A 15,512-nucleotide genomic window follows, 5' to 3' on the forward strand; every position below is an offset into this window, starting at 1 on the left:
AATAATGTTCCTGAGCAAATAGAACTTTAAATCATTTAAAAACCAAGCTAAACCAACGGCCATAGAGTTCACCTTGCCGTAAAATAACCTGAACAGTATTGGGTTACCCTATAGCAAGAATTCGTCTCGGTGTGCATATTTTTCGTTATGCTTATAAATTCCTCCATATATCTACATTAAACAATTTTTAATAAGAAAGAATCTTTATTTTATCAAGTGTTTCATAGTCAAAAAAGACGTTTTTTTGTCTTTAACAAGACGTTATTATTTCTATGTAAACAAAGATCGTGTGGTCCGACTTCTCTTAGTTATACAGACAGCACACTCGAGACTAAGTCCTCACACTACTACTATGTGAAGTTACCTAATTTTTATTTACTTCAGTCTTTGACATATGTTGTCAATTGTTCGTCATTTTTCTATGTTATCATAAGATCGCCATCTTTATTTTCTGTGGCAGCAATTTTTTAGATATTTCAGAAATTCGTTTACCAAACTATTTCGACTTTGAGCTACACATGTCTTCAAAATATAGTTATAGGTTGATTTAGTCATGATTAATTGATTGCCGTCGAAAATTCCTTGAAATATTCCTTTGCAAAAGAGTATGGAAATATTTTCCGCGGTACACACCTGTGGTGTAGGCTCGACTGTAAGTAAAAAATTCTTCTGGAAGCCAAAGTACTGAGCAGAACCCACTTAAAACTATCGTGTCACTTTATTACTGCCCTTGTCTTTCTGTTTAATAAAATAAATTTCACTGCAGGTTGTTCGATATATACAGCACGATAGATATCAGTACAAATTTCAATTTCAAAATAAATTTTTTTTTCTGACAAAAAAACCGAAAGATATTATTCCAGTGCAATTTTTAAGTGACACAGAAACTACTTCAAACCTTCTTTTTATTAAAAATAAGAACAAACAGTTGACAACAGAACAATTCTTCTAAAACTTGTACACTTATATTTATACCCTAATGAATGTTAACATTAAGGGATATTTACACTATTTATTGTTTTATAAAACGGAAAAAGCAGCCTAAGACTAGTCAGTGATTCGACTACACGAACTAAAGCAGGTGCATGAATGATGCTGGCTTTTGTGGGAGAAAAAAGAAATGCCTATCAAAAATACTGTTTACCCTTATTTGTATTAGAAAAAGAAAGCAAGGAATAAAAAAGAAGACTCCCAAGCACCATTCATCTGGCAAGCATTATTTACATCATCAGCAGAAGTTTTGGAAATGCTCTGTTGGAACCGCTTTAATTTATATCAAGAGATCTTTTTCTTGTTCCTTATCGTCCCCAGTGGAGTATAGGGCCGCAACTTTGGCAGGAGATGCTCCCTGTTATTTGCTTTATTGAAAACTATTTATTTATTGCTCCATATGCTATTTTAATAGATGCTCAACAAGGATTATCGTAAAATGCAACCATCGCCACACCCAATAAGCAGGTAGCCGTAAACATCAACATTTAAAGCTGTTGGCCGCACCATGTCACCGCTGACTGGCAGGTAGCTGTCAAATGTGATCCCATCGTCATCTACCTGTGTAATGTGTACGCAGTCATTCATCCAATCAGAAATCATCAACTGTTCGCCCCAAAAGCAGACGTCAGTTGGGAAAAACGGTTGTACTGGTGGCGTGTAGGTGGCTACAGGTTTGTTAGATTGATTGGAATAAACACGTACAACACGACGGGACTTTTCTTTGCACGTCTTCTCTTCATCTTTCCCACATGATTCATCATTTGAAGTTTCATCTTTATCTTTCTCGTACCACAGCAAACACATCCCGTCTCGGTTTGTCAGCATCCAAAGTTGTGTATCCTGTTTACTTCTGGGTGATTAAGAGAACCGAAACCACTGTTTTCCTTCTCGTCTGTTTGTTCTAACTGAACTGAACTTATAAAACACTCACCTGTCGTACAGTTCTGATTTATACAATACATGCCAGCATCCTTTGAAGCAAGAATTCTCTTCTGTTGCCCTTCCCATTCCACTATGTCATCTTTTCGTGTGATGGGTGATACCCTTTTTCCATACTCAGCAACACCACTTCGAACGTAATGCCTAAAAATCACTGACCTCTCTTTAGAGAAGTCACCCCCTATTCCTCCATAAAATACCTCGATACTTTCATCCTCCTTTTGCCGCAAAGCGTGCACTTCACATTCTCCATCTCCGCATCTAATATCGGTAATCAATCTGTAACTATTCTCAATCTGATTTGTCAGCTTCACTGGCGATCCTATGTACATCTTGACACAGTTTTCAATGTCGTTAGTGAAATCGCCATGGAGTCCAGGTAGATAACTCATAGTAGGCAACCCAGCCCTTAGTTCTGTGAACCACTCCGCGCTTCCTTCTCCCCGTGTCATCTCTCTCTCCACCTCCAGTACCTCCATGTCACAGGCCGAACTCACCGCCCGTCGAGCTCGTTCCTTAAATTTGAAAAGGGAGCTCACCTCGTCTGTTACTGGCTGTGTCATGGCGGTAAACTCTCTCCTCAGACTCTCTGACAATTCCTGAAGATTTCTCATCGCCTGGTCACGATATCTTCCTGCCATAGCCACAATGGCGTCATGCCGGACTTGAATCTGATAGAAAACAACTTCATTGTTAAACTTTCTCGTTATTTGAACTTTCTCCTCCTCCCTAAAGGACAAAAGTATTATTATCCTAAACTTGTTTCGGGAGGTTGATGGTGAGGGCTTAGTGATTCCCTTTTGTGGAGCTAGCGTTTTATGAGGGCGGTTCCCATCTACCTTTCCTCGTACTGCTTTACCTTTCCAATTCTTTGGTGAGGTCGGGTACATATTTTCGCCACCTGGAGCGACTGAGAGAAGTTAGCGCTACACAGTAATTGAACAACTACCACCCCAGGTCCAAACACCACTGCTGTAAACAATCGGCTACTCGCTTCTTCGAAATTTACGAAAAAAACTGGGATAAGCATTGTGCACCGATTTATTACTTTATCCTTAAAATACATAACAGCAAAAGCATGCTATGAAAGGTTCTTATTGTTACATATTGCAGATTTTGTGCACACATGCATGTTGAGATCTTTGAGAAAAGACAGGCAGACACTGACGTAGGAGATACAAGACAGAAGAATAATACACAAGAATACTTTGCATTATATGTCTTATATCTCACCTACCTGCTTCGTTAATGCTATTTGGTTTTCTTCTAAATGCTTCTCGATTTTTTTAAAATTAACTGTGGGTTTTTTTTCATCAGCAAATGAAGCGTCAAGACGAGCCAGTTCATGTTCAATCGTTTTTTTACAACGAGCGACAGCATCTGACAGATCTTCAGTAACATGTCCCTCGTGTTTGGTCAGCTTACACCTGGTGCATATGGCTTGGTGACACTGTGTACAAAAAAGTACAACACATTCCTTAGTGTGAACAGAACACATGGACTGACTTTCTTCACTACGTGCCTGCTCCAGAGCTTCTTCCGTGAAGTAGAAGTTGACTTGTAGATCACACACACCACCTGGCGGTACAGTAGCAGGAGCTCTACAGGTAGGACACGGGATGGTGTCTCCATGTCTCTTCGCCAGCTCCTCTAGACACTCTAGACAGAAGGTGTGATAACAGGGCAGGAATCTGGGCGAGGTGTAAACTTCTGTGCAAACTGCACACGTCATGATATCCTGTGTGGCAGCCATCTTTGATGCGGAGTTGTTGTTTTTTTTTTTTTTTTGATGTTTCGATGTTCACCAAGTTATAAGCTTTTAATTCACTCTCAAACAATCCCTGAAATAAAATCATTACCATAGGAGTGTTGTAGATAATTTAGACATCGAAGTAAGTGGACAACAAGAAATGAAGTGACAGGGGAGTTAATCTAATATACATTTTTGTGCAAGCGTGCCCATGATCACATGACTAGACAAGCATATTTGTTATACTTACCATTAGTTTTATTATGTTTTCTATAACACTGATATTTATTTTGTTGTGCGATCATTTAAGCTTTATATGAGGGAATTGTTTGGATGAACTACTCTCTGCATTATATCAATGTCTGTGTACTCAATGAAGTGAACGAATAAAAACCACGTCAATGTTAAACGAGCAATTATTAACAGACAACCATCGTCTTAGCAATTAATTATACAATTACTTTTGAAATAATGATGAGGAGAAGGTGGAAGTGAGGTTAAATAAACACTCGCTTAAAACATAGACAGCAGAAGTAGGACACAGGTGTGAGAACAGGAATGGCGGAGCGACAGGTAAAGCTCGTTACTGTAGATTCTTGGTGAGAGCGTGTCAGAAGAAAACTAAAATATCGTGAACCCTTAAAGCTACGCAAGTGACATAAATAAGAACACGCCATTATGAACATACCTTCACACTTTGGTTGAAAATCTCTGGTGTAGAGGGTCCACGAACTGTTCCAAAAATCTATAAATAATACTTTTACATAACATTATATACAACAGACTCGACATTAAGCGTGAAAATGACACATCACGATAATTTTATCATTAATGAACACATTAATCAACACATTAATCAACCTTTAAAGCTTTTAAAAGCTAATACCTGCTCTGTTGCTAACACCACTAGACAGCAAAACTAAGCAGTCTACTCATATTCGTAGAGTTTTCCCTCCGGATATTCCCAATTGTCTTGCGCTACTTTCACTAAGACCTTTCCTAGAAATTTTTATTTGTTTAATCTTGGGATCGTGTGAAAGACGAACCTCTCGAAGCACTGCTTGCGGTATGCAACTTCATTATTTCTATTCACTGGTTTATAACCCTCACCACGAGGACAAATACTAACAAAATACTCGCAGTCCAGAATGAAATCACAAAAAGGAAAAAAATGGCGCACATCCGAAAAAATGTGAAAACGTTTGCCTCGTAACACAGCATTCCTCTGTATTCCTGACAATGTGACTCATGTCTGTTCATTCCGTTTCTTACTTTGTCTGTCAATTATTTTTGTTGCTCTACTAATAAACAAAGTCCAGTATTACATCATCTTTGCCCCCAACCCATTAATTCGTGGAGACACAGGAAATCATTCAATTATTGTGATATGTACAGTAGTGAGGTCAGCGATTTTGATGCATATTTGAGGTTTTGTGCAATTCACATTGTGCCATAGAATGTTTACCGGATAAAGAAACCTATCAAAGGCCATCATACAAGGTGATGGTGAAAAAGTGGCCAGCCTCCATGGCAATGTAGGGAAGTGTGAGTCGAAGAGTTTAATGTCTACTTCCTTCTCTACTGACCTTGTACAAGAGATGCTGAAAGTGATGCCCGGCTGTGTCAATACATGTTTGTGACCGTCGCTGAGATACTGCGAGTGTTGTTCTTCAGGTCATCTAGTATTTGTGGTTTATCTGCGTAACTCTCGCTTACACGTAGTAAAAGTCACAAGTGGTTAGGTAAGTAAATTGGCAGGCCACAAACCTTTCACTTTGCTCCCACGTTTCCAGTTCGTCACCAGTCTTCGGTAGTAGGATGATGTTTCGTCGTGATTGTCGCATCGCCGGATGCACACTCACAGCTGCTCACACAGCCACATCAACACACACCCACTCGCTCAGCCAGAGGCAGGACACGACGTACCTAGCGATCCTTTGATAAACGTAGATCACAACAAGCATGAAATGAACGGCAGAAATAAGAACTTTAAGTAGATAAAAATGAGAAAAAATATATAAAATTGAAGAAATACACTGCGGCACAGTCCTGTCATAGTTCTAGCCCCTGATCAGGCCTGACGTTAGATGTAGAGCACTGTATGTGTACTCTGTTGACACTGTGTACACTGTTGACACTCCTTCAGTTGCTGTGGCCTCACGTGACGCCACTGCATAAGCTGGCGACACACGTCTTATCATTTACGCTCGATTGGTGGGAGAGAGGCTGTTATCAGAGCCTCAGTGAACCTATCGAAAAATCACTGAAAGGCCCTTTATGGTGTAAGAATTCGTGGGAGTCTGTTGTGTAGGGAGGTAGCTAAAAATAAGTATTGTTTGACCTACGTGTTACTTCTATTAGAGGTAACAAGAATATAAACGGGACTCCAGGTATTTTTCATCAGTGGTATTTTTCCTGTAAGTATCTAAAATCGAATGCTTTTTTTATTACTTGTGATACACTAAATTGCATTGTATTGTTATTTGGGATGCTGGGCACTCGGAGTTGAGTGATAACAATCTGCATTAGTCAATAATTTTAGCTTGTTTTGTTGATGCGTTTGTCGTCGTGGATGTAAGAGTACTAGGAAGTGAATTACAATGACACATTGTACTTTGTTACGAAACTTCCAAGACTCATATTTCTTACACAATCCTACGAGTGCTTATTATTCTACAGGTTAGACATTTCTTGTATTCAGTCTCTGTTCTAGATACATCATATCAGTTGTAGGGCTTACAGTTATTAATGGCCTTCAGCCAGCTGTTACATGATTACATCCAATAACATCTTTTAGTACGCACAGATCATGCTGTAACACATATCCCTTACTTTGACACTTCTATAGTTTATAGTTTTATATTTCATAATAATGTCCGGAAGGTTAATTATTCATACGTTTGCAGTAGTTATACTAGATATCTTCTTTGGGAAACTTGCTTAACCAAATTTAATTAAGAGAAATAGGAAGAAAAGGAAACAGAGAAATTTAAGGGTTGATTCTGGACTAGGTATAAAGTTCATGGCAAGAAGTAGCTCGCTGACCTTAATACTAAGTATGGTTGAACTACAAAACGTAACGAAATGATTCGATAAAAAGAAACCGGGAAGTGATAGCACCGAAAAATCCCATTTAAAATTTCAGACTCTAGGACGTCTAGGTTGTTTGTTTGGAAGCCAGGGGGCCGAGATCTTATCGCGCAGGCAACTTACGCTAAACTTCTATCTGACCTGTTAGCAGGCCGGCCGCCAAGCCAGTGGGTGGCGTGCGGGTTATGTCTGTGTATTCAAGGCTGTGATAGGGCTGTGGTGACGGTCAAAACGTTTTGAAATTATATTTAGTTACGATTGCAGTGCACAAGAGCAATGCGGAAGAAATAAATTATTCGTTTCTCACCTTATCACCACTTATTAACCCTATTTCAGTTACCGATGTTTATAAAAATCGAAAATTTCCAGTGAAATCGACCGTTGTCTTGGCTTAAGACCCGGTCACGAGGTACAAGTGAAGTCGGCGTTAAAGATGCTGAAGTCACTTCGACTGCTGACCAGTTGCTTTGTCCACTCTGACGTCTTGCCGAGACATGTCCTTCTGGTTCTCTGTTCCCTAGTTTACTTTGCACATTTGCAACCTCACATACATCGACGGATGACATGGGTCACACACTCACCAATTAATCAACCAGCTTCGACAAGAGAACGACCACCTTTCTGACACTCCGCTCCGCCTGCAGAGGCGTTGTGGGCAGGTGACTAATACTAATAATTCTTCCCTACTCCCCGTCAACCTGGCGGACAGGTGTGTGAGCCCCTGAAGTGTCACTCTCTACCTAGACGTCATTGACACCTCTACCAACCGGCTGGTCGCGCTTGGCTTACTGTAACCACTTAGGGCTGTCTCCCACTTATTACACCTCTGCTCTTCTACCGCATACAACAGCTCTATGCATTTACATTATCAAAGTATGCAAAACGTACCAGTAGGCTACTTTTGGGTAGATGTATAGTGATCATTCTCACATTTTATTGCTGTCATGACTACTGATTCAAAAGGGGTGTAGCACTGTTGCAGTTTAAATTCAGACAATTATTAGTCATTTTATATTCATGAAGTAGTAATTTTGAAAGATAATTATGCATTGTGTAAAATTAGCATTATCAAAGTATGGTATATATATATATATCTGACAAAACAAAAATATTTTATAATAAATACTTACATTGTTCAAATGGTCCACCAGAGGTCTTATCTTTCATGGTTTCGTCTTAAAGATTTGGAGTTGTGAGCTTCTCACTCACTCCACTATATCATCTACTTGATTTTTGTATTTCCATTTACTTATGCTGTAATGATTCCATTTCAGGGAGAGATTCGACGCGCAATGTAAACTTTCTAAGTCTGAAGCATTCAACATGTCCGATGTGAATGATCCAGTATGTTCAGTCTGCAAAGAAGTTTTCAGATCCCCGAGATTTCTGCCCTGTTATCACACTTTCTGCTTAGAGTGCCTTGAAAACCTGGAACAAAGACATAGAAATGCTATCCCATGTCCTCTGTGTAGAGCTCCTGCTCCGATACCTGCAGGCGGTGTGCGTGCTCTACAAGTCAACTTCTACTTTCCGGAAGAAGTTCTGGAGAAGGCACGCAGAGAGAAAAATAGTTCCATGTGTTCTGTTCATAGTGATGAACGTATCACGCTATATTGTTGCCTGTGTGATCAAGCCATCTGTATAAGATGCAAAGTTACTGAACATGAGGGGCACAACACCGAAGACCTGTCCCTGGCCGCCGCTCGCACTAAAAATATTATTGAAGGAAACACACTTCACCTGCATGATTACCTGCAATTCCTAATGGATACTGGACAAACTCTTTTTCTGAAAAAAGAAGAAGATACAAAAGCGAGAGATTCTTTAGCTAAACAGGTCGGTTAATAATCTCTAATTAATTTTAATTTTCGTCTGTTTGAAAGTCTACGTGTGTCTTGAATATAGCTCATATATATAACAGGGCTTCTGCTTACGCAAAAAATTGCGTACAGTACGCATTAAAAGTTCAGAGGACCCCTTCAATTTTCGTCTATGGGGTCCCCTTCAAAATTGGGCGAAGAACAGGGACCCCTTAAAAATCTGAAGAAGGGGTCCCTGGGACCCCAAAGAATTTAGTCTTAGCAGAAGCCCTGATATATATACACACACATGAATAATATTTTAAGAGTACAATTACTAATAAAGTCAGAGCTTTTACTGAATTAATTTATTGATTTTTGTGGTTTTTACTGCTATAATGTCTGATGTAGAATCCTATTACCTTTAGTTTATCTCATTTTAAATTTCTTTCAGATTCGAGGACGGTGTGACCTTATTGTGACCTGGGCAAATAAACACCGTGATCAAGCGCTTCAACAACTTGATAAGATTTCAGGCAATCGGCAGAAAGATCTAGACACCAAAGAGAAGAAAATACAATCTGAGATAACTACTATGATTGACTTCCAAACACGAGTTGAAAATGTTTTGAGGTCGACCAGTCATCTTGAGGTCTTGCAGGTGAAGAAAGAAATGATGCAATGCGACGAGAAGCGGAAAGCATTTGAAGCTGTACTGCCTGACAGCAGTTATAGCTATATACTTGATTGTGACTTAATCACCAATGTCGAGAACATCAAGAGATTTATCGGGTCACCAGTCGAAGTGTTTTCTCCATTTGATACTAGCACACACATTGTTCGCATTGTTCGATGTGAAGATGAGAAATATCGCGAAGTTCACGGTGTGCGGGAAATGGAAGACAAAACAATTTTGGCATTTTTTGGCTGTCCTGGAAACGACTTCTCCCAAGAGAAAGAAATGTGGTTTAGTCCTTCTGGTACTAAAATCCTGCCCCACGTGCATAAACCAATGTCTGCTTTACGAATAGATTATCAGCTGCCAGCATATATAGACCAAAAGCAAAGAAGATTTTTGTCCAAGCGTGACTGCTCGTTTTTGTTGATGCAGAACCGCAACAATGCAAGCTGTTTTGTATGGTCACTGAACTTTGAAAAAAATAAAACAATTACTAACCTCGGTATTAATTTATGTCGGCCAAATGTGCACACAGTCCAGAACTTTGACTCAAACACATCTGGCACGCTCTTTGCTGTCATAGATGAAAACAAGACTGATAATGTAAACGCAGCATCAGAAGAGAGAAATGTAAGGCAAAATGATAGTAGCTACTCTCGTGTAGTACGTTTGTATGATCGGGAAAACAGCGACCCCATAGCGACCTACACACCACCGAAACAACCCTTCCTCCCAACAGACGTCTGCTTTTGTGGAGAACATTTGCTGCTGATCGCTGATTTTATCAACAACTGCATACATGTGACAAAGGTAGCTTCCAAGACCCTCACATTCATTGACTACCTGCCTGGATGTGGTAATATCGTTCAGCCTACAGCTCTAAACCTTGACCTTAACGGATGTTTGCTTATAGGATGTGGCAATGGTTGGGTTCTTAAATATGATGTCAATATATATAGAATGTATACCACAAGATTTTTCTAATTCGACAAAGAAGTGCACTAACGTTACGGAGTTTTCCCATGAAAAGATCTCCTAAAGAACTTCGCTTAAGGATATGGTCTTCATCAAATCCTCTGAAGCATATTCAGTTTTCTATCAGAGCTTTGTCCATGTTATCATCAACATCAAAATCTTTTGACATTGCGAGTACTGTGGGATGTTGTCAGTATTAATTTTTACATACAAACCTGTTTCTTCGCTTTCGAACTGTGACTCAAATCTTTCCAGGTGACAGTGCCGGAAAACATGTATTGACATATGCTTTATCCCCAGTGTTGTCCATAGGAATGGGAATCCCATGGGAATCCCATGGGAAACGTCCCATAGGATGGGATGGGATGGGACAGCACACATTTGTATTTCCCATGGTAGTCGATATTAAAGATATTGTAAAATAAATTTACGCTGAAATTTGCATTGTCAGACTTTTTAAGCACAGGAAAAATACTTTTTTATTCCAGTTTCATTATGCCATGACTTTGTTAACATGTGTGCAATGCGCAGTGTTGTCCATAGGAATGTTTGTACCATGGGAAACGTCCCATGGGATTGGATGGGATGGAACAGGCATAAATTGCCATGGGATGGGATGGGATAGAAAAATATGTCCCATGGACAACCCTGTTTATCCCTAACGCACTCAAATTTTCTATCGTTTCATGATATGTGCAGCTGCAAAATTCTGGATATCTAGAGATTTCATGGAGATTAAGCGTTATAGACTTTGAAGAACACAAACGAAAGAGGCAGTAAAACAAGCAGTTGCCTAGGTAACCATTGCAAGAGTGATTGCTTGAGTCGCTGCACCAGCGGAAGGGATCAACTCGATTACTCCACCAAATCTTTCCATCTCTATCTATCTATCTATTCCTCTTCGTGCATCAGGTTGCACATAAGGCCTCAACCAGAGTCCGCCACCGATGTCGATCGGCTGAAACCCGCTCTAGGTGACCCCATGTCCAGACCTTTCCTTTCATCTCCCTTTCCACTGTTCTTCTCCAAGTTTCCTTTGGGCGGCCTCGGTTTTCTTCGGCCGTCTGGAGTCCATCGTAGGGCGACTCTGGAAAGGTCTGCTGTCTGCTGGCGGAGCACATGTCCAATCCATCGCCAACGCCTTCGTTGAACCTGCGTGGTGATGGACTCGGTTTCAGTTCTTCGGTGGAGTTCTTCGTTGCTGATGGTATTTGGCCAAAAGATGTTAAGTATGCGCCTGAGGCATCTGTTTTGGAAGACGTCAAGCTTGTTACTGATGGTTTTGGTCATCTTCCAGGATTCTGATCCGTAAAGGAGGGTGCTGATCACATTTGACTTGAAGATTCTCAGTTTGATCTTCTGGCTGATGTTTTTTTGCCTTCCATGTGCTCCTGAGTGAGGCGAAGGCCTGGCTGGCTTTCGCCCAGTCGGGCTCGAATCTCCACCTCCGCATCCCGGTGTTTGACATTTTGGACCCAAGATAGGTGAAACTGTCAACTTCCTCAATCTCTTCTCCATTTAGTTTGATGCTGTCTTGGACTCTGGCGTTTCACTCTCATACTTTTCGATTTCTTTGTGCTGACCTTCAAAGCCAAGGTTTCCAGCTGTTTCTGAGAAGGCCTTTGTTTTTTCATGCATGTCTTGGTGGCGGTGTGACAGCAGGGCAATGTCATCAGCAAAGTCCAAGTCTTCCAGCGTTGTTGTTGCTGTCATAGTCATGGTCCATCTGATCCCTCTCCTCTCACTGTCGGTGGAAGTCTTCATGATCCAGTCCATGGCCAGGATGAAGAGGAACGGCGATAGAATGCAGCCCTGCTTCACCCCGGTACTGACGTTAAAGGGTCTGTGAGCTCCGTGTCACAGACAACCTGGGATTTGAAATCGCTGTACAGCATTGCAATGACCTGAACAAGTTTTGCAGGGACTCCGTAATGCCTCAGGATCTTCCATAAGGACTCGCGGTGGATGCTGTCAAAAGCCTTCTCCAGGTCGATGAAATTGATGTACAGCGGTGTGTTCCATTCGTTGCTCTGCTCCAGAATCTGTCGCAGAATGAAGATGTGTTCGGAGCAGGATCGCCCAGGACGAAATCCTGCTTGCTGTGGTCGGAGGTCTTTCTCAAGAGTTGCCGTCAGTCTTGACAAAACAATCTTGCTGAAGACCTTGCTGGTGAGGGAAAGAAGTGTTATGCCCCTCCAATTATTGCAGTCTCCAAGATCTCCTTTCTTGGGTAACTTGAAGATGAGCCCTGTCTTCCAAGCAACAGGGAGCTGCCCTGATTCCCAAACTTGCTTGAAGATTTCAGTCAGCTTGGGAGCTGTCACATTTATATCTGCTTTCAACATCTCTGCTGTTATTCCATCTGCCCCTGGTGCTTTGCCGCTCTTCATTGTCTTGACTGCTGCTGTCACTTCTTCCAGGCTTGGTGGGTCTGTGCAGATGTCAAGGTCTATAGCTGCTGGCTGGATGACTGCAAGCTGAGGGGGATCTGGTCTGTTCAGAACCGACTCAAAATGTTCCTTCCAGCGCTGTAGTTTTTCTGCCTCTCCCTCGATGACATTACCGTTCACATCTTTCACTGGCACATCACTGTTCTTAAACCCGTTGTTTAGCTGTTTGTTTATCTTGTACAGTGTCTTCAGGTCATTTTTACTTGCTGCATTTTCTGCTTCATCTGCCAGTTTCTCTATGTGATATCTTTTGTCGGTTCTTGTCATCCTCTTTACCTCTTTGTTTAGTTTTGCATATCTTTGTCTGAGTTGTTCTTTCAGGCGTTCTGATCTGGTGCTGTTGATTCTTTGTTTGGCTGACTTTCTCTCTTCTATCTTCTTCCATGTCTCTTCTCTGATCCACTGTTCTTTCTTTTTCCGTTGGAAGCCCAGTATTTTCTCTCCTGATTCCTGTAAGACTCGATTGAAGTCGTCTAAGGTCATCTCTTGTTGGTCTCCTAGTGCTTGGAACCTGTTCTTTACTTCCATAGCAAAGGCCCTTTCGATGACTGGATTTTTTAGTTTGCCGGAGTCCACTCTCTGCTTACGTGCCTGTTTTCCTCGTGATCGACGTAGCTTCAGGGAAACTGTGGCTATCACAAGAGTGTGGTCACTGGCAACGTCTGCTCCTCTGTAGGCTCTAACATCTTGAAGTGAGCTCCTCCATTTTCGGTTGATGATGACATGGTCTATCTGGTTCTTTGTGATCCCATCTGGTGATGTCCATGTTGCCTTGTGGATGTCTTTGTGTGGGAAGAGTGTGCCACCAATCAGTAGGTTGTTTTCTTCACAAAAGTCTGCCAGTCTCCCTCCGTTGTCATTGATGGTTCCGATTCCATGTTTGCCCATGACATGCTCCCTGCAGGTGTTGTCACTTCCCACCTTGGCATTGAGATCGCCGATGATGAGCAACATGTCATGGGCTGGAACGCTCTCTGAGGCTGCTTGGAGCTGATCGTAAAAAGCATCCTTGTCTTCTGCCTCAGAGTCATTTGTTGGTGCATAGCAAGCTAGCACTGTCAGCTTGGTGTACTTTGAATGGAATCTTGCTCTCAAAAGCCTAGGTCCATAAGGCTTCCATTCCAGCAGTGCCTTTTCCGTTTTCTTGTTGAGGAGTAGAGCTACTCCTTCAGAGTGCTGAGCGTCTGATCTTCCTGAGAACAAGATGGTATGTCCTGACGCTAGTCTCCTCTTTCCCGTGCCGGTCCATCTGACCTCACTGACTCCCAGGATGTCCAAGTTGTAGTTGTCAAACTCCTTGACTAGTTGGAGCATCCTGCCAGTCTGGTACAAGGTCTGGACGTTCCAGCACCCACCCTCAACTTTTGCCTCGGCTTCAGTAAATCCACTGTCGGGGCGCCAGCTCCCTTTCGGGTTTGGCTGTCGTCCGTCATTAGTCCAGTCACCTGGTGTGCTTCATTACCTCCGCCATCTGTGACGAGTTCTCTGGTTTTAGTTTCTGTAACATACTTTTTTTTACATGGTGGGGTTGTTAGCCCTACCACAACCTAATTTACCTCTAGGTGAGGTGTCCACCTTAGTCGCCTCTTACGACATGCCTGGCTGGATGGCAGGGACCCTATTCTTACAATGCTTGCTAGGCAAGCATACCCCGGGGTCCCACAGGGGCTTTCCATCTCACCTTCCAGTAATCACACACAAAAAACAAACCAAGTCCCAGATCATGTGGACAGTGACGGGAACAGGTAGAAATGACAACCAAGGTTTTATAGGTTGATTACTTATCTTCTGTCCTTGTCCAACTTCATCAGGCTGAAGATCTTTGGTCGGATATTGGGCGGAATGAGGGGAGGGGGGTCAGTCGAAATGACAGTTGTCGTTCTGAACAGCGATGTTTGTTTTCAGCGGAGTCAGCCACTTCAAATTAATTTAGTTAGCATGAAAGCTTATCATTATATCTCCAATTCATGTAATTTTGTTTAATATAATTTCATTTAAGAAAAAAGATTGAAAATTTATTTTATAACCAGTGTATTGTATAATATTTACGCAATGGTTTCCTTATTTATTTCTGTAACATTTTATAATAAATATCATGTCCATGTAAATCAAGTTAAGTGAAAAAGTTTGAAAATTGCGTTGTTAATAATTTTTTGTTACTGTTTTGCATAATCTATCCGTTTATACACTTTCATTCATTCGTTCGCTCTTCGATTGGTGCCGGTCGTTGTGGGAGGGAACATGGATAGACGCAGTAGCTGACAAGACCACCACTCAGGCCTGTCCTGTACAGGACGACCAGTCCACTCATTCACGTTGGTCAGCAAGTTCTTTCTATGGACACCACGGCATCGACCTCCTGCCAAGGAATCTAGAAGGACAGTGTCGTCTCGGGTCACATGACTAAACCCGACCAGCATATGTCGCTTGACTGTCACCTGTAGTGGCTCCTGATGTCCTATGAGCGAGATGACCATGATTCGTACAAAGTCTTCGGTATTCGGTTCCCTGTACAAGATTTGGAGAAGCCTTCTGAAGCACATGTTCTTGAATGCCTGTATACTACTTTCTGCATCCGCAAGCGGAGTCCACGTTTTACATCCTTACATTAGCAAAGTCGGTAGCACGAGAGACATATGGATTGTGCTTCATAATAAACCTGATGTTATGGCTGTCACAGAAGGGTGACATATGTAAAATAGCTAGCACAGCTCGGGTGAGTGAACCACACTGTTGAATGAGTAATAGGTTTTTTTTATTTTTGGACGAGAAAAGGGGAAGACAATATAATTAACTGTCGCCAACCACTGCTTCCCTTCCCAAGGAGACACGGCAAG

General features: G+C 41.6%; 2 protein-coding genes across 3 annotated transcripts; one reads left to right on the plus strand and one right to left on the minus strand.

The window, feature by feature from the left end:
- Positions 1–1,419: 1,419 nt before the first annotated feature.
- On the minus strand, positions 1,420–4,500 carry LOC112555415 (tripartite motif-containing protein 2-like). The gene is made up of 4 exons (XM_025223803.1): positions 4,371–4,500; positions 3,170–3,773; positions 1,842–2,603; positions 1,420–1,551 (listed from the first exon to the last, which is right to left on the minus strand). The coding sequence occupies exons 2-4, from the start codon at positions 3,683–3,685 to the stop codon at positions 1,420–1,422; spliced, it is 1,410 nt and encodes a 469-aa protein (XP_025079588.1). The 5' UTR covers positions 3,686–3,773; positions 4,371–4,500.
- Positions 4,501–4,722: 222 nt separating this feature from the next.
- Positions 4,723–10,610, plus strand: LOC112556183 (E3 ubiquitin-protein ligase TRIM39-like). 2 transcript variants are annotated; one of them, XM_025224951.1, is made up of 3 exons: positions 4,723–4,748; positions 8,047–8,608; positions 9,026–10,610. In XM_025224951.1, the coding sequence occupies exons 2-3, from the start codon at positions 8,096–8,098 to the stop codon at positions 10,232–10,234; spliced, it is 1,722 nt and encodes a 573-aa protein (XP_025080736.1). In that variant the 5' UTR covers positions 4,723–4,748; positions 8,047–8,095; the 3' UTR covers positions 10,235–10,610. The 2 variants fall into 2 exon arrangements, with proteins under 2 accessions (XP_025080736.1, XP_025080735.1); XM_025224950.1 differs by lacking the exon at positions 4,723–4,748 and adding an exon at positions 5,910–6,099.
- Positions 10,611–15,512: the final 4,902 nt, after the last annotated feature.

The sequence above is a fragment of the Pomacea canaliculata genome, linkage group LG2, assembly GCF_003073045.1.
Source record: "Pomacea canaliculata isolate SZHN2017 linkage group LG2, ASM307304v1, whole genome shotgun sequence".
Classification (NCBI taxonomy): domain Eukaryota; kingdom Metazoa; phylum Mollusca; class Gastropoda; order Architaenioglossa; family Ampullariidae; genus Pomacea; species Pomacea canaliculata.

Bases quoted from the DNA above. Each gene is read 5' to 3' on its own strand.
- LOC112555415 (XM_025223803.1), bottom strand. From the start codon at position 3,685: ATGGCTGCCACACAGGATATCATGACGTGTGCAGTTTGCACAGAAGTT. The intron at 2,604-3,169 runs GTAGGTGAGATA...GTTTTCTATCAG, and splicing joins AAATAGCATTAACGAAGCAG to ATTCAAGTCCGGCATGACGC. The intron at 1,552-1,841 runs GTAAACAGGATA...CACATTACACAG, and splicing joins GTTCTCTTAATCACCCAGAA to GTAGATGACGATGGGATCAC.
- LOC112556183 (XM_025224951.1), top strand. From the start codon at position 8,096: ATGTCCGATGTGAATGATCCAGTATGTTCAGTCTGCAAAGAAGTTTTC. The intron at 8,609-9,025 runs GTCGGTTAATAA...AATTTCTTTCAG, and splicing joins GAGATTCTTTAGCTAAACAG to ATTCGAGGACGGTGTGACCT.